This window comes from Vigna unguiculata, chromosome 6, assembly GCF_004118075.2.
Source record: "Vigna unguiculata cultivar IT97K-499-35 chromosome 6, ASM411807v1, whole genome shotgun sequence".
Lineage (NCBI taxonomy): Eukaryota > Viridiplantae > Streptophyta > Magnoliopsida > Fabales > Fabaceae > Vigna > Vigna unguiculata.
The window spans coordinates 17,267,616-17,295,022 of NC_040284.1; the positions used below are offsets into that span (position 1 = coordinate 17,267,616).

A 27,407-nucleotide genomic window follows, 5' to 3' on the forward strand; every position below is an offset into this window, starting at 1 on the left:
GTTTTTCTTGTAGTGGTTGTCACCACATAATAGGAACTCAGTTCATTTATGTGACAGGATAAATATCTATGATTTATGATGTTTTCATATCATAAACTAGGTCAAAAGAATCTCCTTCAACTCTCATCCTCTATTATTTTCTTCTATGCAAGTTCATTATTAGCAGAGTTAGAATAATCTCCTTCAGAATCTCAAATTCAATATATAACCTAAACATGCATATTATTACCTCCCTAAAAATAACTGTTTACAAAATATTACATATCATATCACAACATAACCATCAGAAGTTTTCCTTCACATATATACATCCTACTAGATTTAATGCCAATAGATTTTAATTAATTATTCATTACATTAAAATAATATTCAAATGCAATATATTAATAAAAATATAAAAACACATTTAAAAAACACAAATTTTTGCAAGTGGAAACATTTAAAAATTAGTTTTTTCAAAAGTTTAGAAAATACTCTCTCACCTAACCAACACTTGAATCACCTAGTGAATTAAGCACGCTTTGTAATTCGTCCAGTAAGGGTTATGCTCACCGAGTCAAAGGAGTTAGTATGACTATAATTTACTCGTCCAACACCCAATGACTAAAATAGTGAGAGATTATATTAAAAGAAAGAAAGAAACTCACTGAGTAAGAATTTATACGTTCAATCACCAAAACCATTGCATTCCAATTAATTAAATTTTACCTAATAAGAGTTGGTTCTCCAAATGACCAAACACCACTAGCTTTTATTTAAACATGATTTAGACATGTTTGATTACAAAGTAATTATGTACTATTATGGGAGGCTTTTTCAGTTTCACAAAAATTTTACGTGGTTTCTTTGAGGAAGATAAAAAAAAGTGCTTAAAAGATATATAAAAAAAATAAAGTTTAAATATTCTCGAAATTAAAAAAAAAAGTCGTTTTATAAATAAGTTGGCCTCTTTAGAATTAAAAAATAAAAATTCATTATAAATAACATAATATTAAGTCATGTTTTTAATATGAGTTGTCATAATGCATACTCATGCCTAACTTTTATATAGAAAAAGAAAAACGATAACATTACTTTTTATTTACAAAAAAACACCATCGTGTACCTTCGATACCAGTTAAACGTAAAATTATGAAGTTTGTGTGCTATACTATTTTTATGCCAGTAATAAATTAAATAATCCTACTCCATTAGTATTTCAAACACTGTTCAATTTGTTTTGTTCATGACAGGGAGTACAGTTGAAGATAAATTGCTCTTAAAGTCACATCCTTTCTGTTTTCGCCATTATTTAAAAGAGGGTGAGCCATTTACTTCAAATTTTGTGTTGCTTCATTAAAGTTGTTGCCTCTAGGTTAAACTTGTATCAACTCCTTTTGCAGCAACCAACACAAGAACAAAGGAAAGAAAGATCAATTGGAACATTGTTTCAAAAGATGAAAGCAGCAGTGGTTGCACAACAACTTGGCAACCTAATTTCCAACAAAAGCATTTTGGAGAATCTCAAAACTGGCCTCAAGACTCTTGAAGATCAAAGGCAAAAAGTGAGAGAAAATCTTATTTGGGAAGATGAAGAATTCCAGACTCAAAGTGACTGGCTCAAAAGAGTGGAAGAGATTCTTGGACAAGGGGATAAATTATTGAACTCCTATGAAGGCAAAAGTACTTGCACAAATATTTTGTTGCGGTACAAGGTTGGTAAACAATCAAGAAAGATGCAACCAGTTATTTCAACATTAATTGCAGAAGGACATTCTCATGTATCGGCGAAAACAGCAAAAGATTACGAAAGACCAGAATCAAGAGATGAAACGATAGAAGATATTATGGAAGCCCTAAAGACCCCTAGTATCCAAGCAGTTGGTGTATGGGGCTGGGTGGTTTAGGCACAACCTCCGTAGCCCAACACATTAGAGGGAAAGCAAAAGACCAGAATTTGTTTGATGTAATGGTTTTCATACCTGTAACTGATAAGCCAAATCAGGAGCAAGTTCAAAATGCTATTGCAGATGAATTGGGCGTGCAGTTTACCAATGGAGAAAGTCTTGTGAAAAGAAGAAACAAACTGCGTCAGAGAATAAAAAGGGAGCAAAGGACTCTCATCATAGTTGATGATACGTGGGGGGAATTGAACCCACAAGAATTTGACTTAGAGGAATTTGGAGTTCCTCCTGGTAATGAACATGAAGGGTGCAAAGTACTGTTGACATCAGGAAATTTGAACTTCATACAATATTTGAAGGGTGCCTCTAAGCTTACTAAAGTGTTTCAATTACAAGAATTACAAAAAGAAGAGGCTCAGATGTTGTTTGAGAAGATGGTTGGAAGTGTTGATGAAGATCAGGAAAGTTCCATTGTAGAAGAAATAGTGAGAAGTTGTGAAGGTTCCATTTCTTTAATTTATGCCCTAGCAAAGGCATTACAAAATAAGGGCCCAGATGCCTTGATGCAGTTGAAGGAAAATATTTCACCAGCAAAACTATTGTCCTATTGTTTGGAAGAAAATGAGGAACTCAAATCATTGTTGTATCTTCTTACTATTAGGGGAAGAAGGTTTATTAACAGTTATAGCATCTACATAGACATGTGGGCAGGTGTATTCAAAAATCTGGAAACAGCAGATTCTGCAAGAAAAAAGCGTGAGTCATTGATTAGTGATCTGAAGGCCTATGGTCTTGTGGTTGAAAATGGAAAGGACTGGGTCAAAGTAGATGACTACATACATCAGACTGCTTATCGAATGGCCCAACATGATCGAAGAGCTTCAGTGATTTCCAGAGAATGGCCACCTGAAGAATTGCTAAAAGATCTTTACTTCTGCAACTTACATCCTGTTGGTGATTTGAAGCTTCCCGTAAGGTTGCAGTGTCCAAACTTGAAACATCTTCTGATAAGTAGGGAAAATTCCACAATAGATGTTCCAGATTCCTTTTTTGAGGAGACTAAACTTCTGAAAGTGCTAGATTTTGTTTCCTTTCATTGCCCAAATCTGCCACTTAGTTTTGTTGTTTTAAAGGACCTTGAAGCATTATCCATGTATCAATGTGGATTGGAAGACATTACAGAAGTTTGTGAGCTCACAAATCTACGAATGCTAGGCCTCCTTGAAAGTAGGATCCAACAATTACCTGCGCAAATTGTAAAGCTTGAGAAGTTGCTATTCTTGGATTTAAGAGACACAAATCTCCAAGTGATTCCACCCAATGTCCTATCCAAATTGACAAGCTTGGAAGAATTATATTTGAGAAACTCCTTCTGTAATTGGAAGATTGAAATGTCTAGCAGTGAAAACAAGAACGCAAGCTTGAAAGAGCTTACAGACTTGGAACACTTGGCATACATAGAAGACATGTATGTTCCTGATCCGCAGGCATGGCCTGTGGACTTGTTCTTTGGAAACCTAAGATCATATACAATTTTCATTGGTAACGGGTGGGACCGAGCACATTATGGTGATCATGAATTGAAGACATTGAAACTGAAGCTGAACAGGAGGTTTCAATCAGAGAATGGAATAAAAAAGATGCTGAAAGAAGTTCAGGTTTTGTACTTGGATACACTGAATGGTGTCCAGAATGTTGTTAATGATATGGAGTGTGATGGCTTTCCACAAGTGCAGTCTCTCTTCATTCAACACAATGCTGAAGTCAAATGCTTATCCACAGGGTCAGGTAATGATTCTCTTGATACTTTTCCGAACTTGGAGTCACTGTCTCTCACCATTCTAAGCAATTTGGAGTACATATGCCATGGTGGTCCTTTATCTGAGAAATCTTTCTTCAAACTGAGAGTCATCAAAGTAGAGAAGTGCAATGCAATGGGCTGTCTCTTCTCAAAATCAATGATCAATGGTCTTCCTCATATTGCTACTTTGAAAGTTTCACAGTGCACATCCATAAAGACAATTGTGCTATTTGAAGGTGCAGAGAATCATCCCATAGAATTTCCTGAATTATGCTCTCTAACCTTACAAGGACTCCCAGCATTAATCAGTTTCTGCTCAAGTGAAGGATCCTCTTCTTCCACTGATAATACAGCTACACTTTTCCATGACAAGGTATTAAATCATGTAGTTTATCAACCAAAACATAGCAAGATTAAGTATAGTACTTAAACCTTTTTATAAATACTTAACCAAAGCATAGCAATGATGTAAGTATAAAAAACCAAACAAATACAGAAACCCTTAGATAATTACAGCAGTAACAATCATGTGATAAAAAACTGCTAATAGTATTGATTAATGTCATATGATTTATGCAGGTTTCTTGCCCTAATCTGGAGACAATGGTGATTTCCCAGGTTAGTGAATTGACAACAATATGGAATGAGGAGTATGATGCTGAAAATTCATTTTGGAAACTGAAAAACGTAAATATCAAAGGTTGTGAGAAATTGAGAACTGTTTTTCCAGTTAATCTTTCCAAAAATCTTGATAATTTGAAGATGTTAGAGGTTAGAAATTGTAGTTCAATGACAAGCATTTTCACTGTGATGAGGCAAGATAGCACAAAACCAGGGCTTCAATTGAGCTTTCCAATGATCGAAATAACTTTAACTGGTCTTCCCAAATTGGAGTATGTGTGTGTTACCACAGGATTTGAAGCCTTGAAGAAAAAATTCGAGGAAGAATGGTATGCTGGCCTTCCTGGATTATCAGGTAACGCACGTATTGAACACGGAAGAAAAATGAAAAAATATTTGGAAGAATATTTGAATATGTAGGTGCTTGAACAATAGTATCAACCTTAACTTGTAAATTTCATTCGTTCTTAACTTCAAACTAAAGTTGTGTATGTATGAATTTGAATTTTCATTGTCCGTGTAAAGGTTGCTGAAGTGATTTCCCATATACAAAAATGTTGTGGTTATTTTTATTTGAAATTAATTATTAGTTATTAAAAATATCTCCCATTCTTTTACAAGGAAAAGACATTACATAAACTACGGTATAAGGAATACCTTAAAATTTATACAAACACTAAAAAAAAAGTGAAAAAAAAAAACATATAATTGACTTTTAGATATGTAATATTTCTGAACATTGATTTGGGTTGTCATTTCATAATTTTGGAAATATAAAAATCTTTACATGAAGTCTATTTCTTTCTTCTTTTTTTACAATCATCATGAAATAGCCTGTGTTTTATATGAAAAATAAATGTTTAAATTTAGTTTTTTTATTAAAAAGAACTATAGATATAAAAAGAATACTGTTTTAACCAATATACAAATAAAACATCACAGAAAGATAATCATATGAAAACTACACACTAAGGTTTCAAAATAATAACCATCATACCCTCTTCACTAAATGAATTGGAAATATCTCTATGACACTAAACTTATAGAACATCAACTTGATTAAAACATATATAATTGATAGCCTCCTACCTTTTCCACAAAATTTTGTCTGTTAAACTAATTCAATTAGTGCATGATACGACCCACCTTCACTATCCTGGAGATATTATTGTCTTTTTCGAAAAAAGTAAACAATAATGAGTCATATGTCATGTCAAAAAGTATAATTGTGAAAATTTTGGATTTCAATGCTCTGGAGATATCCACTCTCTGACTTGATTGAAATGTCATGCATAAATTAAATTATTAGTGATGTGATTGCGGAAAGTTTCAAACTTTTGTCACATTATTATGGTTTGTTACCGCTGTATTTTACAATTGATGATGTTGACCAAGTGCATAATCTATACAACATCTACAAAAAGATCAATTTCATATTGATCGAAATGAAGATTATTGGTTTACCGAGACCAAATTTCATCCCTGACCCCAAATGATCAAAAATACCAATTACTAATTATATTCATAATAAAAGGAATCACTCATAGCAAAAATTACTAAAAGAAAATGTTCTTATTGTCAAAAACAAAGGTTATAATAGGGAGAATTGTCCATTTATATATAATAAAATATTCATTTTTGTAATTAGACAAACCATTTTGGACAAATCTTAGACATAGCTTAACAAGAGAAAAGAAACTCCACTCCTGTTCTTCACAAAACACTACTTTAATGAAAAAAAAAAATTATACCATACTTATATGCATGATTCGCTTTTTAGGCTTGTTTCCACTTCACTAAACTACTTGCTTTAACTATCAAGAGAGTCTTCTTGTTTATAATTATATAGTAAAGAATGTTATCGCAGAAAACTGTAATAAATTTGTTGGGCGTAAATTATATAAATCCTCATTCTCAATTAAAATTTGTCATTATATTCTCGATTGAAATTTTACCTGCGTAGCTATAACCTCCCCGACAACAACCAAAATTAGCAGCACTTGTTTGGCAGCAATTCCCACCGTGACAACATTGGATTAATGAATATGATATCATTGATTCTGTCAAGGCCAATATCTGAAATGGGATCTATGGGTTTCTCATCTTCTAGAGAACACTCGCTACTCGAAGGATTTCTGCTGACTTCATCTGAACAAAGAGAAGTCCATATCAGTTAACAGAACTTAAAAGCAATGCTTTCGATTTTGGATCATAACTTATAGCACAGCATCAAGAAAAGGAAAATCCAAATGAATTTGGCATCAAACTTGTGTTGTTTACTAACATGTAGCAATCAAAATTAAGCACACGTGTAACTGGAGAATTTGGCATCAAACTCACCAAAAACTGCGTTTAAATGAGCAGGGGAAGGGGTTGATATGAAGTTATGGCCAATGTAGAATCCCAGCATCAGAAGAATGGCCACCATCACATATGTTGGTACTGCTAGAGCCCAATATCTGAAAAGTCAGAAGTTGTTTTGCTAACCTTTTGTCACACAAACAGTCTGAAAAGCCCAATATCTGAAAATAATTTGTTTTCCTACATATGCGAACTGCGTTCTCCATTCCATTATCTTGAAAGCAAAAACTGATGCTAACATTGTTTACATAAACTGTTGATTTGAAATCCTCTTTCTATATATATTCACAATTAAAGTCTCTAAAGGAAGAAGTTTGGCTTAAAAACCTCCATCCCTTCCCAAAAGCCCTACTTAACACCTAAATTGACAAAATCAATACACTTCATGCACCATGACTGAGTTTACATTTGTAAACCTTAAAATTAACACTCCATAAATTCTCACTTCAGGTATTCTCGACAAAAAATTCTTGTTTTGTGCACCCAAACAATTACATCTGATACTTTCCATAGGTTCAAAGATATCTAACCTCTAGGATAGTACGAGATGCCAGCAGATTGTTGCCATGATTCTGGAACACATGCCCATATGAAGAAAATAACTATTCACAAAGGAAAATATTAAAATACAATATGTCAAAATTCCCATATGAGCGTCACGAAAAACTTGGTGGCTAACTAAAAGTTACAATCATCAAATATAATATTGCGCATGGAAAGGCACTTATAATAGAAAAAAGACAGAAAAGGGTTAAAATTCTGAAGAGCAGAATAAAAGGGGGAAGAAGACCTGTGGCAACAACAGTGGTAATAATAGAACCTAAAAAACCATAAACTTCAGATGGCTTAGGGCCATGATCGCCAGACATCCAAAGCCAGAGGTTTTGTCATCAGGGTCAAAAAAAGGACACAGTTGCCCTTCGCTGCTTTGACAGACGGAGAGTTCTTCTTGAACTGTTCACAGAGTGGGGACTTTCCATGTCGCGTTCCTTCAAATACAGTTAAACTGATAACAAATGCTCTAGAAAAATGCATACTCTGTTTCTTTTAATATCACATTCAACCATAACAGGTACCGATAACTACATTCACTAACACACTTAAAAACATACAAATGAGTGCATTCATCATTGAATTGAAAACCAGAATTACCAAATAAAAAAGGAAGTGAGAGCATGTTTATCAAAATCACTAATCAACTCGTAAACTCAAGTTTACATTCCCACACCCTCAAACCTAGTTAACTTCGTTTTTCTAGTAGGAGAACAGGAGGTAACTGCTTCAAGGCGCCACAATGGAGCAATTCTTCAAAGCTTTGGTTACATGGCACCACTATTCACCTCCTTCACCATCGACGACAATGGGGCTCACCTGATTGGGGATTTAGGTTTTGGATTTGGTAAATGTGCTTTTTGAAAGGTCAATTTGTTTGTACATTCAAAATTATAGATAATCCTCGCACTCAAAGCGATTAATCTATATCTTAAACGTCATTCAATAACTAAGTTGTAAAGAATGGGATTAAAAATATTTTTACTTCTTAATCTTTAAAGTAAAATTAAAATTCATCTATAATTTTAGTATATTTTGGTATTAAACTTAAAAAAAACTGAATATATTTTCTGTAGGTGTTAAAAGATTTTATGGACCCACATTTAAAATGAATTGTGCCAATTAGGTTAAAATTATTATATATTTTTTTTAAATTAGAATAAAATATATTAAAAGTTTAAGACATGATTTATTTCAAGTTTGAAACTAAAAAAGTATGGGGAGTTAAAAGGATATTAATCATACAATACAAACCGAGAAAAATAAGTTATTAAGGGTAGAAAATAAGTTTGCATATGAAATAGGAAAGGATGGTGAGCAAGAACACAAATGTTCCTCTTTTTTACCAATTTCTATTTTAGCATTACCGAGTTTTGGTATAGAATAAATTTTTCACACCTCCCAAATTACAATTCTTTTTGTTCTTAGTTGTAAGATATAAGTCTGATGTAGCCTTTATATTTTTCTACTTCAAAAAACCTAGCGTATAATAATATGGAAGATATTTGTGATTTTGCTAATGTATCCTTCATCTTTGTTTTATTGTTAGGATGTCACCTATTTAAGAAATTCTCCTCTTCATTTGTAAAGGATTGCTAAATGTTGAATTTAAAACACTGTGTGTATTTGTGAGTCTCTCTTTTCTAAAGTGTGTTTTTCTTTAGTCTTATCTTGAACCTTGGTTTTACTAGCGGTAACCACAACTCATCTTGGGATGGACCATCCCCAAGTGGCGTGCCACCTCCATATTTCTTACATCCCCTTCTCTTCTCATCTTTTGCTTCCATTTTAAACTTATATTTTTGTTATGTGTTCTTTTGTTTAGTTGTTTTCTCTTGTTAATTAGAATCTATCATCTCTTCTTTCTTTTGGAGTCTCTATGAAATGGACTTTCACATGATAACCATGTTATTTTAATGTTCAATGGAAATTTTCTTGAGACTTTCTTAAACAACATAGATACAAACACCTTGCTTTCTAAAAGCTACAAAATTAACTCTTATCACAACTTGTTCAAAATGTTCCTCAACTCATCTACTATGATAGAGTGCATTCAAATTCTAAAATAGACTAAGATTGAAAGTGAATTTAAGAGAAGAGAGGGTAGGAGATGCCTTGTTAAGGCGGTGGGAGAGAGAGAGAAAAAAAAGATTAGATGAGCTTTTCATTTATTCTTTGCTTTTTTTTACTAAGGCAAAGATTAACCAATGCTCAATAAGATGTGTATATTACTAGGTGTCTTTCACAAATCGCTAAGTGTCTTTCACAAATAAGTGCTATAGGCCATCTATAGTTTTCACTTATGTTTTTGTACTTCATTAGATAATTATTTAACAAAAAAGTGAGTCTCATTAAGAAAAAATGCCTTACTTTCCTTGTGTGGAATGCTCACATTAGATTTGTCTACATGTTATAGTTTGTGACATTCTTATTCTGGCGTTAGATTTAAGTAAGAAATTACTAAAACCTAGATTTTTAGGAAAGAATTTAGGGGAACTCCAAGAATCTTACTTTTTTACTTTCCTAGATGAGAGGAGCACTAACATTCAAAGCATTTTGAAGGGATAAAGAAAAGAATATAACTTTCATTCTTAAGTGGATATTAATAGATGTTCATTTTCTTCTGCATGTGTCCAGTTATCTTTCTTCTGCAGTTCAAAAGCAAAGGAAATGGTGGTCATAATAATCCCAAGGTAATTACAACATTTAATATTTCTAAGCTTTGCAATTTTAAAATTATCATCTTTCATACATATTTATATTTCCCCATAACAAATAATTATGAAATGACTTCTTTATCTTCCTTATAATTAGGTAACAAAAATACATGAACTTGCGGGTATTTGCACATAAAATCACAAGTGAAGTGTTGTTACCCGCAACGAGTATTTTAATATCCATTTATAAACAAATTGAATGCAGCTATCATATTATCTATACTCGCAGATATTCGTTATCTACAAAAAAATAAAAATAAAAATAGAATTATATTTTATTAAGTTAAATTTAATTTATATTTTATTTAGTTAAATTCAATTTATATTTAATTTAATTCAATTTATATTATATTATATATTTTTTTGTAATTTTCTTTATATTTTATTTCAAAAAATTATATATTTTTTTTAAATATTCACAGATATCCATGAATACATGTGGACTTTAAAAAAATCGATTGATATTTTTTAAATAGGTATCCAACAAGTAGACAATGAGATAACATATTAAATTTCTTTTATAGATTGAGTAGTAAATAGACATTATCCATACCTGACAGAATAGTGTCATCATATCTTATTACAATGCTCAATTTCAATGCTAACAATGATAACAAGTAAACTATAATTAAAATTTTCAATCATTTTAAATAAGCCTTAACAAAATTGGTACAACTACAAATAATATTTTTTTTTAAAATTTCATACAAAGACAGAAACATATATGTATATGCATGTTTAATCTCATATCCAATTTTAATTTAAATTATTAATATATACTTTTATTTATTAAGTAATAAAAAACTTATTCACGTTGTTATTTTTAGTTATTAGTTTTATTTCATTCAAAAAATTCTTTTCGTTTTTTTCTTAATTATTCCACATGATATCCATCAAGTTCACTGGAATTTTAAATGTATTATTCCTCTCAATATTTGCACAATAATATCTATGTAGTTGTTATAAAATTTTAATTGTGTTTGATTATTTAATGATTTTTTATAATTATTTTGATATTTATGCAATTATTATCTTTTACTTTATTTAAATATTTATGTAAATTTTTTAATATTTGTTATTGAAAATAAAATTTACCATTTGTACATTGAATCATTAATAATATCATGTTTTAATTTTTTTATAAAAAATATATTTAATTAATATTTAGAATAGGAAAATAGGAATAAAGCACAAATTTCTTATTTAAATTAACCAAAAAACGTGTATGACATTTTTAATTGAAGGACATGAAAGAATATAGTGAAACTTATTTCTACCCTTCATAAAGAGACTTTTCCTTTAGTTATTTTTGGTGTAGACAAATCTTTCTGTTTAACTTCTAGGTTTTGGAGCTATTTCTAAAACATAATTAACTATTCACCATAAAGAAAAAGCTATCCACAATAAAATTTTAAAAATAATTATTTATGATCATATTTTTATAAATTTAATAATACTTTTTATTTTAGAAATTATATAAAATTGATATCATTAATATGCATTTCTAAAAGTAAAGTGTGCAATAAATGACATATAAGGTCTTATGTGATTTTTAAATAAAACAAGTGTTTAGGTGTCAAGAGTATTTCGTGTTACATGTATAGCATAAAAGAAGTTATACGAAACACAATCTTTTTCTAACAATAAGAAAATAAAACAAAATTATGAAAAGGAGTGCATTGAAATAATTTGTTAAAAATATATTCCTAAAAAAATTATTAAATGAAAAGCCGAGAAATCAGAACTCGAATGAGAGTATGTTACATCATTCATTTGCCATTGATTTAGTTTAGAAACGGATCTATGAAGAGACATAGGGGCCATAGTCCCCAAAATTTTTATATCTACGTAATTTAATTAATATATAATTTTAAATATTTATTTAAAAATTAATATTTTTAATATATTTAATATTTTAAAATTTTTTATATATCTATATTTAATATATTTCTATTCTTTTTTTTTCACATTTTCAATTTTACCTTTTTAATATTTTTAAAAATAAAACTAATTATTTTATTAACATTATCTTTCAAGTGATCACTTATTTAATTTAATCATTTTTTATTTGACTATTTTTATTTGAAACTTAACTATTATAAATGAAAATTAATTATAGTAAAATTATAAAAATTATTTGTATTTATTTTATAATTATAATGATAACAATAATTATAATTTTATTATTTTTTATTATCTTAAAAAAAGTAAATACAATGTTTTTATCAGTTTATATAAATATTTTGAAATTAATCTTTTAATTTTTATTTTTTTTTTCTTTCAAAAATGTGAAGTTAGTCTTCTAATATTTTTTAGTCCTAATTTGATCTCGATTTTTGAAAAAATGATACAATTTGGTCATTTTTTGTTAAATTTCTGAATCAGATTAAGATTTTTTAATCAAAATTGAAGTTGTGAATAAAGATGACTTACTTTGTTTGTGTAACTAACCTAATCTTAGAGTCAGTGATGATAAAAAATCATTGTTCCGCTTCAAGAAAATTAACGAAAATAATTAAATTGCATCAATTTTAAAAAAATCAGACAAAATTGAGGCTAAAAAAATTGAAGACCAACTTGACATTTTTAACAAAAAATGAAACAAAAGAGTAATTTAACCAAAATTTTGACATTCTCAAAATATTGGTCGAAGATCTGCCGCTGATTTAGTTAATGATTTTGTTTTTCTATTAGGACTTTTAGTTGTTTAGTTGGTCTGCTTTTATAGTTTTTATTTTTCATTTAATAGGGTTTTTTTTAAAAAGGAGCTAGTGTGATAATTTTTGCCAAAATTGATATTAACGGTCACATATTAAAATTTAGATATATTTTTTTTTTCTGATTTTGACATTTGATAAAGTAAAAGAGATAACCTTTTATACGGCATACACATGAAGTGGCGGATCATGGCCTAAGATTTTTAAAATATTTTTAATTTTTTTTAAAAGAATTTAGATTGATTTTTATTTTTATAAAATATAATATTTAATATTAATAAATAATAAAAAAGAATTAAACATATTAAAGAATAATAAAATTTATTGAGATATTTTTTTTCTTTTTTCTTCTAAGTTTCTCCCGTACTATATTCATTTATCACTCTTGCATCATTTCTTTTGTTTTTTGTTTTAAAAAATAAATAGAAAGTTAGACATAAATTCGTTTTCTCACTCTGAGTTCTCATCCATTCTTTCTCATAGGTAAATATTAGTTTGATATTTAGTTTTTATTTCATCTTCTGAATTTTTTGTATATTTAACTTTTTATGAATATAAAAAGAAAAGTTATGTATTATATGTTTCCTCATAATCATTTCTTAAATGTAGCTTGATTATCACAATTTTTTTTAATAATTACGTTTCTCAATTTTCGATTAGATTTTTATAAATATTTTTTAGTCTTAATTTTTTTAAATAGGTATATTGATGAAAAATAAAATAATAGATTCATTATTTTTCTAAAGTGATAAAAGGAAGATACCTTGAAGATGAAAACAATCACATTTACTTCTACACTTTCAAACATGATAATAGGAATTCAATTGTTGAATTAGAGAACTATTTCTTAATATTCAAAGAATTATAAGTGAGAAATTTCATATTAATTCTTTTATAGGCGAAATGTTTCATATTAATTCTTTTGAGCTTATTACAAAAAAATGTTATCAAATATGAAAATATTTAGGAAAAGAGATGAAATTAGAAAAATTTATTTAAAATGACTTTCATATCAAATCTAATTTCAAAACTATAATTTTTTTAAGAAAAAAACATACAAGGATTTCAATACTAAATTATATATTGTTTTGTTATATTAATAATAATAATAATAATTAAATATATAAAATTTGAGTATATTATTTTAATCTCTTAAAACTTTTTGATCAAGATTTGCCTTTGTACACATGAATTGAACGGAAGAAACACAATGTATTTCTTAAAGAAAATATAAACTCTAGTCATAAAAAAGATATAAAAATAAAAACAAATAAAAACTTTATGATATAAAAACTAAATTGTTAACTAAATTTTGATTGTTTGATTTGAAGTGAGGATGGCTTCTCTTCATTTTTCCAGAGAGACGATGCACTGGCAAAAATTGGCTTCGACGGGAAGACCAAGGATAATTTAAATGTGAGAATTTGTCATTACCCAAACAGCTTACACATTATTACACACACGTTTAAAAAGAAAATAATATATTAACAACTCCAACTTCATTTAATTTATAAGTTATATATTATTATATTTTTATAATAAAATTATTATACAATTGATTATAAAAAATTCTTAAATAATAATTAGTAATAAAAAATAATTAATCACTATTAGTGATGAATAATTTAAGAACTAAGTTAATGGAAAAAGTTAAAAAATGTATTTGTATACTTTTAACTACATGCAGATTTGTTATAAAGAAGCACCCAGTAAGTTCAAATATATAAAATTAAGCGGATAGAATAAATATTTTTGACATATATAATAATAATTTTAACAGAGGGTGCTCCTCAAAAAGTAGTATTTAGTTTTTAGTATTTCTATTTACAACTGAAACTTTGTGGAGATTTTATTTATGGACAGTATATAAGTAGTGATCTTGTTAATGAGGGAAACGCCACAGTTGCAATTGAATATTGTGAAATGAAGAGAATGCATGTTGAAGACTTACCCAATCTAAGAAGTTTTTCCTCGGGAGACATTGTTGAATGGCCATCTTTAGAGAACTTGGTGCTCAACCATTGTCCCAACATCAAGAAGTTTGGGTTGGGAATGATAAAAGAATCACAGTTAAAATCGATACTAATAACACAAAATGATGAAGTGCATATTCACCCTCACACCAACCTTGCATATCTTTTCCGGGTTAGTTCTCAAACATTTTTCATCGCAATAGATAATAAATAAAAAAATGTGTGATGTTATTATGTATTCATTATTTGTACGATGGGATAACAAGGGCAGAATATTAATGTAGGATGACAAATTATCAAAAATTACCGAGTACACTATCAATAGTGATGAAGAAATACGCAAGACACTGGCTAATCTTCACCTTTCCCACTTCACTAACCTTCAAATTCTTCGAGCAAAAAACTGTAAGGATTCGTTGGATATTTTTTTGTTTAACTTGATTAGGAGGTCACACAAACTTGAAGTTATCAACATTGAGCAATGGGAATCGTTAATTTTTAACCTATTTCACAACTCTTACTTTTCTGCAAAGGGAGGTGGAGGTTTCATAAATTTCACTCAGTTAAAGGAAGTAAAATTATCAAAAGTATATGGCATACGATATTTATGGTACGATGATCGTCCAAATGTTATTGACCTTGGAAACCTTCAAATTTTACACATCAAAGATGTTCCCTCTCTCGAATACATAGTTTCTTTTGATCAAGCAGAGAAGTTAAACCAACTAAAGGAATTAATTATAGAGGCATGTGAGGCATTATCTACCATCTTTAAGGACTATCTTGATAAAGTTAGACCAAGAACTAAGCTCCCATTATTGAGAAAGGTGGAGTTTAAATCTCTCCCAAACTTGAGACAAATCTATAGTGGTCATTTGGAATTTCCAAATCTAAAATCTTTGATCATAGAAAAATGTCCATTATTGGAAAAATTCACAACCGGATTTGCAGATTCACATGAAATGCTTACAACTGATGGGAAGTCTTTCTTTGAATTGAATGAGATTGTGTTTGACAGTTATGACAACTTGGTTTGTGTCATTTCCTCTGAGACATTACAAGAGTTGACCAGCTTGAAGAAACTCTTTGTGAGTCATTGTAAGGAATTAAAAACCATATTCAACATTCATAAAGAAATATCTTGTTCCACACATCTTTTACAACAACTGTGTGAACTAACTTTGATTGATCTTCCAAAGTTAACTTGCATTATTAACAAAGATATTTCCAGGTTCTATCAAAACCTAAAACTCCTACAAGTCAAGCAATGTAAGTCTCTTAATATGCTTCAAGTTCCTCTGAAACTAACAAATCTGGAAATTTATGATTGTGATGTGTTGGATACAATTATTATCTCCGAAGAAGAAGAAGAAGAAGAAGTGGAGGGCATGAGAGGGAAACTCACCTTTCATGAATTGAAGGATGTTTCTCTTGAAAATCTACCAAGTCTCTGTGTTGTCTTTCCCTCTATATCTGAATTTCCTTCCCTACAAACATTAAAAGTAGCAAATTGTTGTACCATGATTTCTTTTATTGAAGATTCCAAAGCTCTTGAAGAATCATCTACAACAAATTGCTTCTTCCCAAGTTCAGTAAGTTTCCATTACAAACTATTTATCAAGTGTATTTTGCATGGAAATCACATGTTTTCTTTCTTGTCATTTGATATAGTTTGATATAGTTAACTAGTATTTATTTTAATTCCTTATTGTACTGATGATGGAATAAAAGTATGGAATTCAATAATATAAGTGCATAACATGGTATTATGAAAAACTATCAACATGTACTTCATTCTACTTAGTTTTGAATTCATGCATAGGCCTACAAGCTTAAATTACCACTTGCTTCTTGCAGTTGTTGGTGGAAAAATTGAAGATACTTTATGTGATCAATATGAATGTAGAGAAGCTTTGGCACTGGAATTATCCGTCCAAATCATTTTGTGAACTGGAAAATCTAATTTTGGCCAACAACAACAAATTGTTGAGTGCTATCTCCTCAAGCATGATCATGAGATTCAAGAATTTGAGAAAATTAACTTTGAGCAAATGTGAATTATTGACAGAGGTATTTGATTTTGAAGATGACAATCTTGATCATAAAATTCATGAAATACTTCCTCAACTCGAGGCGTTAGCATTGATTAATCTAATCAAATTGAAGTATGTTTGGAATAAGGAACCTCAAGTTTCATTTTTCTCAAATTTGGTGTCAATTTACATTTTCCAATGTGACAACCTCCAAAGTTTATTCTCACTTTCTTCGGTCAAAAATCTTCGGAAACTCAAAATACTCAGATTGTGTAAATGTGAAAAAATGGAAGAGGTCATATCTAGTGATATATCTGAAGATGAAAATGTGTCCATCATTTTTCCCAAACTAGAATGTCTTGTAATGAAGGATCTTCCAATGTTGGCTTGTTTCTACAACCAAAGTTCAACTTTATCTTTGTCTAAGTTGAAAATAGTGAGGATGAGTAATCTTCCAAAAATGAAATCATTTTCAAGAGGCATACTCGTCACATCACTTTTAAGATCAATTTATGTAACATTTGTTAAAAAAATATGGTTTGGAAGCTTGAACAACACCATATCGTATATGCATCACAATCCAGGTACTAAATATTTCTATTGTACACAAATATTTAAATATTATAATGTAATAATTATACAACATGTTTAAATATATGGTGACTCTAAGTTCTTCTTATTTAAGTTTTTCCTTTTTGAATTTGCAGGAAGCTGACGCTGTAGGAAAAAAACTTTTATCAAGAAATTGATATTGAGTGAATCTCGTCCTTCATAAAATAGTAGAATTGTGATGTATTTTTCAAATATAATTTCTTAAACAACTTATTCCTTCATGTTACACTTATGATGTATTTTTTTCAATTTTAATAACTTCATTGACATCAAGAATGAAGTACTGTGAATACATTTTATATTTTTTTTCTTGTTATTTATATTGTTAAATCAACTGAAAATCAATCAAATCAAATATAGACCACGTTCCCTATATTTGTAAGGCTCACTTACATTGTTGCCCTTATTTTAAAAGGTTTGTCCCAAATTAGTTGGGCCTAGAGTTGGCCCAAAGGGAATCCAGACCCTAATCTGCCCTAACACCCTCATTTCATTCACTTTTCAGAAAATAGTTTCCCTTACTTCCTCCTAGAGCAGCTGCGAACTTTCTGCTAGGGTTTAACTCCGATCTTGGTCAGGGTTGTTCAAGCTCAGTTTCGTTTTTCACTCCATGTAAGTGATTCTCAAGCTTATACCAATCTTCCTTAAAGCATACTTTCGCCTTTACAGTTAGGGTTCCATAGTAACCCCGTTCCTTTAATATTTCGCTGTTTTCCAGCTTCTAAGCCTATTCCTAAAGCTTCTGTGCTACATAGTTCGGTGTCGAGGTTCTGTACTAGCTCCTTCCAGGTAAGGGAAGCTAGAACTTATTTGGTTAACGCGATTGTTGCTTGTATTGCTATTGTTTCACGATTTCTAAGCTTGAGTGCTCCTGTGAATGCTTGGGATGTCTGGTTTTATTGTTTGGATATGTATGTATGGCTGTTGCAGGGAGAACAGTGGCGAGACCCGATGTTTTTGCCCAAGCGAACCTGTCTCGCCTAGGTGAGACTTGCAAGAACAGGCCCAGACTCACACTCGAGCTCTCGCTCAGGAGAAGAGCTCTCGTTTTGAGCGAGGTACTATCTTGCTCAGGCGAGAGGGGCTCGCCTAAGCGAGGATGCGTGGTAGTTTGAGGCAAGTCACTACAAGTGTGGCTCAGGCAAGGAACCTCACCTTTGGGCGAGGGATGGCCTCGCTCAGGCGAGGAGGGCTCGCCTAAGCGAGAACTCGCGACTCTTGCATGGTTCTCTATTGGTAGTCTCGCCTAAACGAGAACCTGTAGCTTGAGTGAGAGATCCTTTTCGCCTGAGCGAGGCTTCTTAGCTTGAGCGAGACTGGTGCGAGGTTTTACTCCATGACTGTTCTTTCCATGTTCTTGGTTGTTAATTATATGCTTGGCTTGTGTTACCCTATTTTAAGTATGAAGTATATGAATATACATGTGAGATATGATTTTATAGACTGAAATGTGGAGTTAATATGATTTTGGCATGAACTAAGTATGGAATGGTTGGTTATTAAAGTGACATGAGATTGGTATGAGAATGAATGTTATTATTGATAAATGGAACATGTTGTTGGTATGGTTTTGGTATGGGACACAGATAAAGGTTGGTTATAAATGTTGATAAGAGATCGGTATGCGTAACGATTACATAATTGGATGTGGGATATGATTTGTATGTGGTTAGGACGTAATTCCATGAGCCTCTAGGTGAGACCTCATGGTGGTGCCTCCAGTTGGTCGGGACGTAATTCCATGACCCCTGTTAGTGGAAGTTCATGGTGGTGCCCCATCTATATAATTTAGTAAGGATTCAAGATAAAGTTGCATCCTGACACTCTAAAGAGTCAGTTAGTCTCACATAGAGTTTACTGACTCTAGTGGTGAGAGTAGCAAGAGGCCTGAAACTCATTAAGGGCTAACCTTGTGTGTGAGGGATGTGACATTGTAACAATTAGCTCGGTAGAGCAGGGAAGTCCACCACAAGTGCAAACATCTGCTGAATCTGACTAATTATATGTATCCGGATGAGTCGTGTCTGAGTCTTAGTGTATTGTTTGCAAGTTATAACATTATTGGTTGACATTTGTATCTTGAACTATGAAATTGTATGTAACTGTATGATAAACCACTTTTCGGCTCTAGCTTACCCTTTTGTTATTGTATGTTCTGTCTGGTGTGGCTTTTTCTTTTTGCGATAATCATCAATTTATTGATGTGAGCAGATGTGAGAAACACTCGTGGTCAACAGGGGAATGGTGACTCCGCTGCGTAGCCCACCTGGGCTGGATTCCACTTATTGGACTTTTCTTTTTGGGCTATGGCCCATGTATTTGGCTTGCCTTTTAATCTTAGTTTGATCGCTGTTGGATTTTGTACCCTGTCTTGTATTGGCATCTTGGTGTGCCTTAGAATTTCCTTTTATGAATTCTTGAATATCTTTAAGGAGTGATTCTATAATCCGAATATTTACTCATAATATTATATTGTGTAACTTGTCATTTAAATAAGTTTATTTATTAAATGGGACATTACAATATTTGTTTTAAAGTTGGTATAAACATGCAAATGAATGAATTTTTAAAAATAAATTATAACAGTTATTTTAAAAACAGGCAGGTCATAAGTTTATTGTTGTTTTGTTCAGAAAATGTTTACACCATAGTGATGGGCTTGTTTTTTGTTTCGGTTTCTTGTTCAAAGATTGACTTATCCACTAAATTTTCTGGTATTTTTATAAATCTATTAAAAAATAAGAAAGAAAACACGTAATTAAGAACTAGGATCTAAAACCCTACAAGACCTTAGACTAGTGAATGTGAAACCCTATCACATAATCAACTTGGAAATCCTACCCAATCTTACAATCAGAAAGAAAAAAAAATACAAGATCACATCAAAAACTTTTGAGAACTGTAGAATACTAACTTTATCAATATATAATTACCTCTTTTTCAATATAATTTTATCAATTATTTTCACTTTTTATATGAAAATTCAAAATTCTTTATACGTTAAAATTATGAGTGTTATTTTGACTACTGAGATATCTTGAACTGATGTAGATACATGAAGAATTGTAATATTATGAAACTTATAAAGTTACTCAGTTTTTTTTTGTGAACCAAATAATTGTGTATATAAACTTGTAAACTTTGAAATTGATAAAATGTTAGATTATGTTGGTCTCATTCTATATATATATATATATATATATATATATATATATATATATATATATATATATATATATATATATATATATATATATATATATATATATATATATATAATAGAAGAAAAAGAATAACATTTTTAAAAGAAGTATAATGTTTGTATACATTAGATTTGTCTTACTTTTCTTGTGTGGAATGCTCACATTAGATTTGTCTACAAAGTTTGTGACATTTTTATTCTAGCGTTAGATTTAAGTAAAGAATTACTAAAACCTAGATTTTTAGGAAAGAATTTAAGGGAACTTACTTTTTCACTTTTCTAGATGAGAGGAACACTAACATTCAAAGCATTTTGAAAGGATAAAGAAAATAATATATCTTTCATTCTTAAGTGGATGTTAATAAATGTTCACTTTTTCTTCTGCATGTGTCTAATTATCTTTCTTCTGCAGTTCAAAAGCAAAGGAAATGGTGCTCATACACTACCAGAAAAATGTTAATTACTGATAGATATATTTCGACGGATACAGATCCGTCGGTAATTATCAATTACCGACGAAATTTTTGACGGATATTAATGTTGAACTTACTGACGGACGTATTCCGTCGATAAAGTAGACAATTAAGTTGTTGGATGTGTTTATCGACAGATGTTCATTTGGTAATTTACCGACGGATCTGAGCCGTCGGTAATATCCTTTTCAAGTGCACCGACGGATTTACCGACGGATATGCGACGTCGGTAATGTAGTCGATGAAATAAGAATTGGGATTCCCTTTTTCCCGTTTTCATTTCCCCCTTCTCGTCTCAGTTCTCTCTTCTCTTCTTTGCTCTCTTCGCCGGTCCACTCCCCCCCACCGTGCCAATCAACGACCTTGCCATTTCCACTGCCCAGCGAGTCCGATCAGAGTCGTGGTTTGTCGCCTGTCGTATGGTTCATCGCCTGAGTGTCGCTGCGGGAGCTCGCCGTCGTGGGTAGCGGAAGATTCAATTCTGTCGTGGAGGGACGCCGCCGTGTGTAGTGGAAGCACGGGCCATCGGAGGTCTACCGGTTTCAGTGCCACTCCGTCGAGGTGGAGAGGTACGAATTGCATCCCTTGATTTTGTTTGATTCTGTTGTATTAGGAGAATGATGTTTTGTGCTTTCGTGATTTTGTTTGATTCTGACATAGCGTTCCTTGGCGCCCAATACAACAAATACAACAAACAATTGCATCCCTTCAATTTACCCAAACAATTGCATCTCTTGATTATGTTTGATTCTGTTTAATTCCCATGTTAATCTTGATTTGTGATTTGTTCTCCAAGTAGTTTTATAACATTTTTATGTAGTAGTTATCCCTAGTTCTAAATTTTTGCAGTTTTAGTGTACTTTAGTGGTACTTTAAGGTCTTAGGTAGCTACATTTTCAATTCTAGTTAGTTTCCTCAGTGAAAGCTGTTTTGTAGTCATCTTTTGCCAATAGAAACTTGTTAGGATAGTTGGATTACAATTGCATAGGTTAGCTTAGTACATGCATATGCATTTGGGTTAATTTTATAGACTAGTTTTGGTTTTAGGTAGTGATTTTTGGTATATCATTTAGGAGATAGTTTGTGACTTAGGATTAAGTTTTCTTAAGTCATTTGAACCTTGTCTAGGTAGTGTAGTGGTAGTTCTAGCCATGCTTTAGCATAAACTTAGTTTTAACCTAGCTTTAGTGTGTTTTTAGAGGTTTTAGGTAGTGAAATTGTGAGTTTTAGGTAGGATTTCAGTGTTGAGTAGTTCCTTGGTGCTCTTTATACCAATTTCGCATCATAGATTTCACATTATAGGAAAATGGCAAAAAGTAAACTCTTGGTCAACTTTTCATCTTTTCAGTCAAGTTACTACATTCTTTCTTTTTTTTGTTAGTTTTTCTGTCCTTAGTTTACTTTTTCTGCATAAAAATAGGCCACACAACTTAGTCATACTAATTCAATGAAAAAATAATTAAGTTAGGTATTTAACTAGACTAGAGATTCATAAACTAGCCATACAAGTAAGTCTCCACATCAGTTTTCGTTTTCCTTGATATTGCTCACTTTTAGCTTAGTTTTCATCTTTCATATACTGAATACATTGTTTTTGTATCATTCCTCAACATTTCCTTTGGTGATGACCAATTTGTAGTTGATTTTGTGGGTTTTCACTAGGCAGATTGGAATTTCCTTCCAAATTCTGTTTTGTGATGTCTTCTCCACATTTCTTTTGGTAATTAAAAGTTGTCCAAGGGTGTTTATAAAAGTTTTATGTAGTACTTTACTTCAAGTCTATATTTGGTCAGTTTTAGCATAATTATATTTACTTAAACTGTATAGGTACCTAGATTTTTAGTTCTACTTATTTTTAGCAGTGTGAGGTGTTTTGTAGTCATTTTTTACCATTATAAACTGGTTAGAATAGTTATATTACAGTTCCTTAGTATTTAGTTTGGCTTACAAACTTTATTAGTTTTTGCTTTAGAATGTTTATTAACGTTGTGTTGAGTGAGAGGGAAACAGAAAACACGTTCTAAATTACTTCTATGTTGTTCAACACACACACACACACACACACTCATGTTATTGCTTATGCTTGTTTATTTGCATTTCTAAAGTTGTAAAATTTGGGTAGATGTTATGCTTGTTTTGATATATTCATTTGCATGAAGTCTAATATTTATTTGTGCACTATGATAGGGGGAGGAAAGGGTGAGGGTGGATCTGGAGGTAAATCACAGTAGCAAGGAAGGATTTCCCTAAAAGGTTGCGTAGTACCTTTTGTGAGGTATAATTTCTTTCCACCTGATGTGGTTTTGACTAAGTATTATCATGCTTCTGATTTAAGTGATGTTTTATTGTTGTCATGGTATAAAAAGTGCTGCTGATTATGAAATGATGTTGTCTTTCTGTATTCCTATTTCCATTATGATTTTTAGCAAAGCATTTTGCACTTTGCAGTTTCAATTGTCAGGCCTGACATTAATTCCTATCCCATTAAAAGCTACTAGGTTTTAACACCATTAGGAAAAGAATATAAATTGGTTATGCCTTGTTGGACTAGCCCCCAACATGAACAAAAAGCTTAAATAAAAACTTCTCCAACTCAAGGATTTTCCACCTAGAACACTATGAAACTTGTTAGATCCATTCCAATGGTCAATTTTGGCTTTAACACGTGTGATTAAGTGCCTTAAATAGTCTCCATCCACTTGTATTTGTATGTGAGCTTCAAAACAAAAAGTCAAACTTTGGTCAACTTTCAACATTTCCACTTGGCTCCAATGATTCAGATCTTGAATTTGGTAGAATTGGTTAATCCTCTACATTGAATCAACATCGTACAAGTCCATTCTAATGTCCTTGAAGGTCTAAAACACTTAAATGCTTAAGAAAACACCAAAGTGAAAGACCGCAAGACAATAAAAACTCTTGTAAAAGATAACCAACACCTAAAATATATTAGTTGATCAGTCTAATAGGGAAAGACAGAGAGAAGTGGGTGTCAATCGTGTACATCTGCACCTAAAAGAAAGAGAAGTTACATATTCACCATAAAATGAGGGAAAAGAAGAAAGAAAACCATGGCTGCACCAATAAACCTGCCTGAAAAACATATGAAATTGAATTTTGTACTTTCAATTGAACTTTCATTTTGATTGCAGCCTGCACTATATCTTTAAGTTATCTATCTAGAACTATGCAAATTTAAAACTATACAGGCATGTTACAATATATAAAAACTGACTCTAATTATCAACTAAGCTAGATGCTAAGAATTAGAACAATTAAAAACTAAACCAGGCCAAAAACTAAGAACTATATTAATGTAGTCAATGAAAATGTTAAGTAAGTGTCTAAAAAAGCATATTAAGGGTTAGTTGTTAGTAAATGGAAAGCAACAATCATAGGTTCACGAAATCACTATCCAAACCCCACTTTCAAGTAAGAAAAGTAAGGTAATCATGCACATGCTTGTGTGATGAAGGGTCAAAACGTGTAGCAGTGTGCAAATGCATAATTCTACCATCTAGACATGGTTAATATGATGGTAATGAGTTAGTAAAACAGTGAATTTCCTAAAGAACTAGTGGAGATTAAAAATCCTAATTGTAAGTAGTCTAGAAAACCTAAAATGAGCATATCACACTCAAAACTTATAAAATGTTTGGAATCAAATAATTGATGGCTCAAACATGTTTCAAATCACTAAACCAAGATGTTAGGATGCTCAAACCTTGAGTTGGAGCTTTGATTTGAAAAGTAAACCATTGGGTCAACTCTCCATAAAAAGTGACTTATAGAGGTTGAAATTTTCTTATCTCATTTTAACCCTGTCTAGGTAGTTTAGTGGTAGTTCTACCCATGCTTGTTTCATGCACATTTTCTATTTGGAATTGTTAAATTTTGGGTCTCCACACATCAATTTTCGTGCAACATGTTATTCCAAACTTTTACATTTATTTTCATCATTCATATACCAATTACAATGTGTTTGTTCAATTGTTTCATATTTCCTTTGCTGATTTGGGATGTATTAGCTCATTTTGACAATTTGTAGTTCATTTTGGAGGGTTTGAGTAGGCAGATTTTAATTTCACAGTAACAAGCAAATGGTCTGCATAGTCATGGGAATTGCATTCCAATTAGGACATTGTAGTTTGGTTAGTATTTGGATATCTTACTTAATTAGTGAGATATATCCCCACAATGTCATGATCATAAGCAATAGATGGGGACATATATGTCTCCACTATCACAAATGTAACACTGTCTATCTTTGCCTTGTCACAGGACATGGGCGAAGTTCCCAACCACCGTCGTTGGGTGTATGATCGTTGTTACAGTGGTAGGAGAGGCTTGAAGGAATCTTTTGTGATAGGAGTTGAAGAGTTTATCCAGACGGCTCGTCAATATAAATATTATGCTCTTGAGGGAGGGATTCGATGTCCATGCATCAAGTGTGAATGTACTTGAATTTTGAAAGACGAAGAAGTTAAAGTTCATCTATACAAAAAAGGATTCATGCTAGATTATTGGATTTGGACATTTCACGGTGAAGAGGTGCCATCTGTTTATTTGGGTGAACATGAAAGACGTCTTCCTAGTTCAAGCACGGTTGTACTTACCTCTGAGATGAATCAAGTAATGTATATGCAAGAGATGTTGCATAATGCTCCTGGCCAACATGCTTCATTTGAACAATATAACGATAGTTGTTTAGAAGAAACTCTAAATGAACTTACTCAGAGGTTTTACAATTTATTGGCAGAGGCAAATGAACCTGTCTTTGAAGGGGTAAGGGAGTCAAAGTTGTCTGTATGCATTAGACTTCTGGCCTTCAAATCGAACTGGAACATTCCCAACCAAGCATTGGACCAAATGGCAAAATTAATTTTAGATCTAACACCACCAAATAATCCTTTGCCCAACAATTATTATGAAGCAAAGAAATTAGTTTCAAAGTTGGGATTGGAATCTAAGAAGATTGATTGTTGTGTGAATGACTGTATGCTTTTTTATGATAATGATAATGGAAAAAATGATGCATCCTTGCTACAATGCAAATATTGTGGGCAACCACGATACCGCACAAAACATCCAGAATAAAGGCAAAAAAAACCCAATACCATTGAAGTCCATGTTTTACTTGCCTATAATTCCAAGACTGCAAAGAATGTTTGCTTCAATACAAACAGCACAACATAGGACATGGCATTATGAGAACAAAACAGAAGGCATGTTGCGTCATCCATCTGATGGGGAAGCTTGGAATCACTTTGATCGAAAGCATCCATCTTTCACTAGTGATCCCTGTAATGTTCGACTTGGTCTATGTACGGATGGATTTAATCCATACATTCAGGCATCGTCATCTCCTTATTCTTGTTGGCCAGTGATTGTTACTCCATATAATCTTCCACCTGAGATGTGTATGACTAAGCCTTATATGTTTTTAACATGTCTTATACCAGGTCCATCTAATCCAAAGACATCTATAGATGTTTATCTAGAGCCCTTGATTGATGGTTTGAATAAGTTGTGGAGTGGTATTTGGACGTATGATGTTTCAAGGAAGCAAAATTTTCTAATGAGGGCAACTTTGATGTGGACTATTAATGATTTCCCTGCATATGGGATGTTATCCGGTTGGAGCACACACGGTAGATTAGCTTGTCCGCATTGTATGGAGCACACTAAGTCATTCACATTAATATATGGTCGGAAAAGTTGTTGGTTTGATTGTCATCGTCGATTCTTACCCATAGAGCATCAGTTTAGGAGAAACAATAAGGCATTTCGGAAAGGGGAAGTTGAAAAGGATGGGCCACCTCCGAAGTTGACCCCATCACAAGTATGGCGAAGAGTCAAAGATTTTCCAAAAGTGACTGAAAGTGGTGTGACAAGGATGGATGGGTATGGAGAATGGCATAATTGAACTAAAAGAAGCATCTTCTGGGATCTTCCTTATTGGAAAGATAACTTGCTAAGACATAATCTTGATGTGATGCACATAGAATTTTTTTTTTTGACAGCATCTTCAACACGGTGATGAATGTAAGTGGCAAGACAAAAGATAATGACAAGGCAAGAAGAGATATAGCTTTGTATTGTCGGCGGAGAGACTTGCAGTTGCAATCACATACTAACGGGAAGTTGCTGAAGCCAAAAGCAAATTACACCTTAACAAAAGATGAAGCTAAAATAGTTTGTCGTTGGATCAAAGAGCTTAGAATGCCAGATGGTTATTGTTCTAACTTGGCTAGATGTGTAGATACTGAAAAAGGTAGTATTCATGGTATGAAAAGTCATGATTGTCATGTCTTCATGGAGACATTACTTCCTATTGCGTTTAGCTCATTACCAATGCATGTGTTAAATCCTCTAATAGAAATTAGTCACTTCCTTAAAGATTTGTGCTCAACGGTATTAAAAGGGGATTCAATAAGAAGATTGGAGGAAAATATTCCACTT

General features: G+C 31.7%; 2 protein-coding genes across 8 annotated transcripts; one reads left to right on the top strand and one right to left on the bottom strand.

The window, feature by feature from the left end:
- The first annotated feature begins 1,948 nt into the window (after positions 1-1,948).
- On the top strand, positions 1,949-5,315 carry LOC114188479 (probable disease resistance protein At4g27220). Its single transcript, XM_028077051.1, has 2 exons — positions 1,949-4,057; positions 4,264-5,315. The coding sequence occupies exons 1-2, from the start codon at positions 1,949-1,951 to the stop codon at positions 4,723-4,725; spliced, it is 2,571 nt and encodes an 856-aa protein (XP_027932852.1). The 3' UTR covers positions 4,726-5,315.
- LOC114187553 (phosphatidylinositol N-acetylglucosaminyltransferase subunit P-like) lies at positions 2,079-8,112 on the bottom strand. 7 transcript variants are annotated; one of them, XR_003605276.1, is made up of 6 exons: positions 7,457-8,112; positions 7,197-7,268; positions 6,646-6,764; positions 6,261-6,453; positions 2,724-4,648; positions 2,079-2,624 (listed from the first exon to the last, which is right to left on the bottom strand). XR_003605276.1 is itself a non-coding variant. In XM_028075829.1 (6 exons), exons 2-5 carry the CDS (start codon positions 7,533-7,535, stop codon positions 6,296-6,298), a joined length of 414 nt encoding a protein of 137 aa, XP_027931630.1. In that variant the 5' UTR covers positions 7,536-7,655; positions 7,903-8,111; the 3' UTR covers positions 3,250-4,648; positions 6,261-6,295. The 7 variants fall into 7 exon arrangements, 5 of the variants coding, with proteins under 5 accessions (XP_027931630.1, XP_027931627.1, XP_027931631.1 ...); XM_028075829.1 differs by lacking the exon at positions 2,079-2,624 and having other exon boundaries at positions 3,250-4,648; positions 6,646-6,750; positions 7,457-7,655; positions 7,903-8,111; XM_028075826.1 differs by lacking the exon at positions 2,079-2,624 and having other exon boundaries at positions 3,250-4,648; positions 6,646-6,750; positions 7,457-7,655; positions 7,819-8,111.
- Between the last annotated feature and the right edge of the window lie 19,295 nt (positions 8,113-27,407).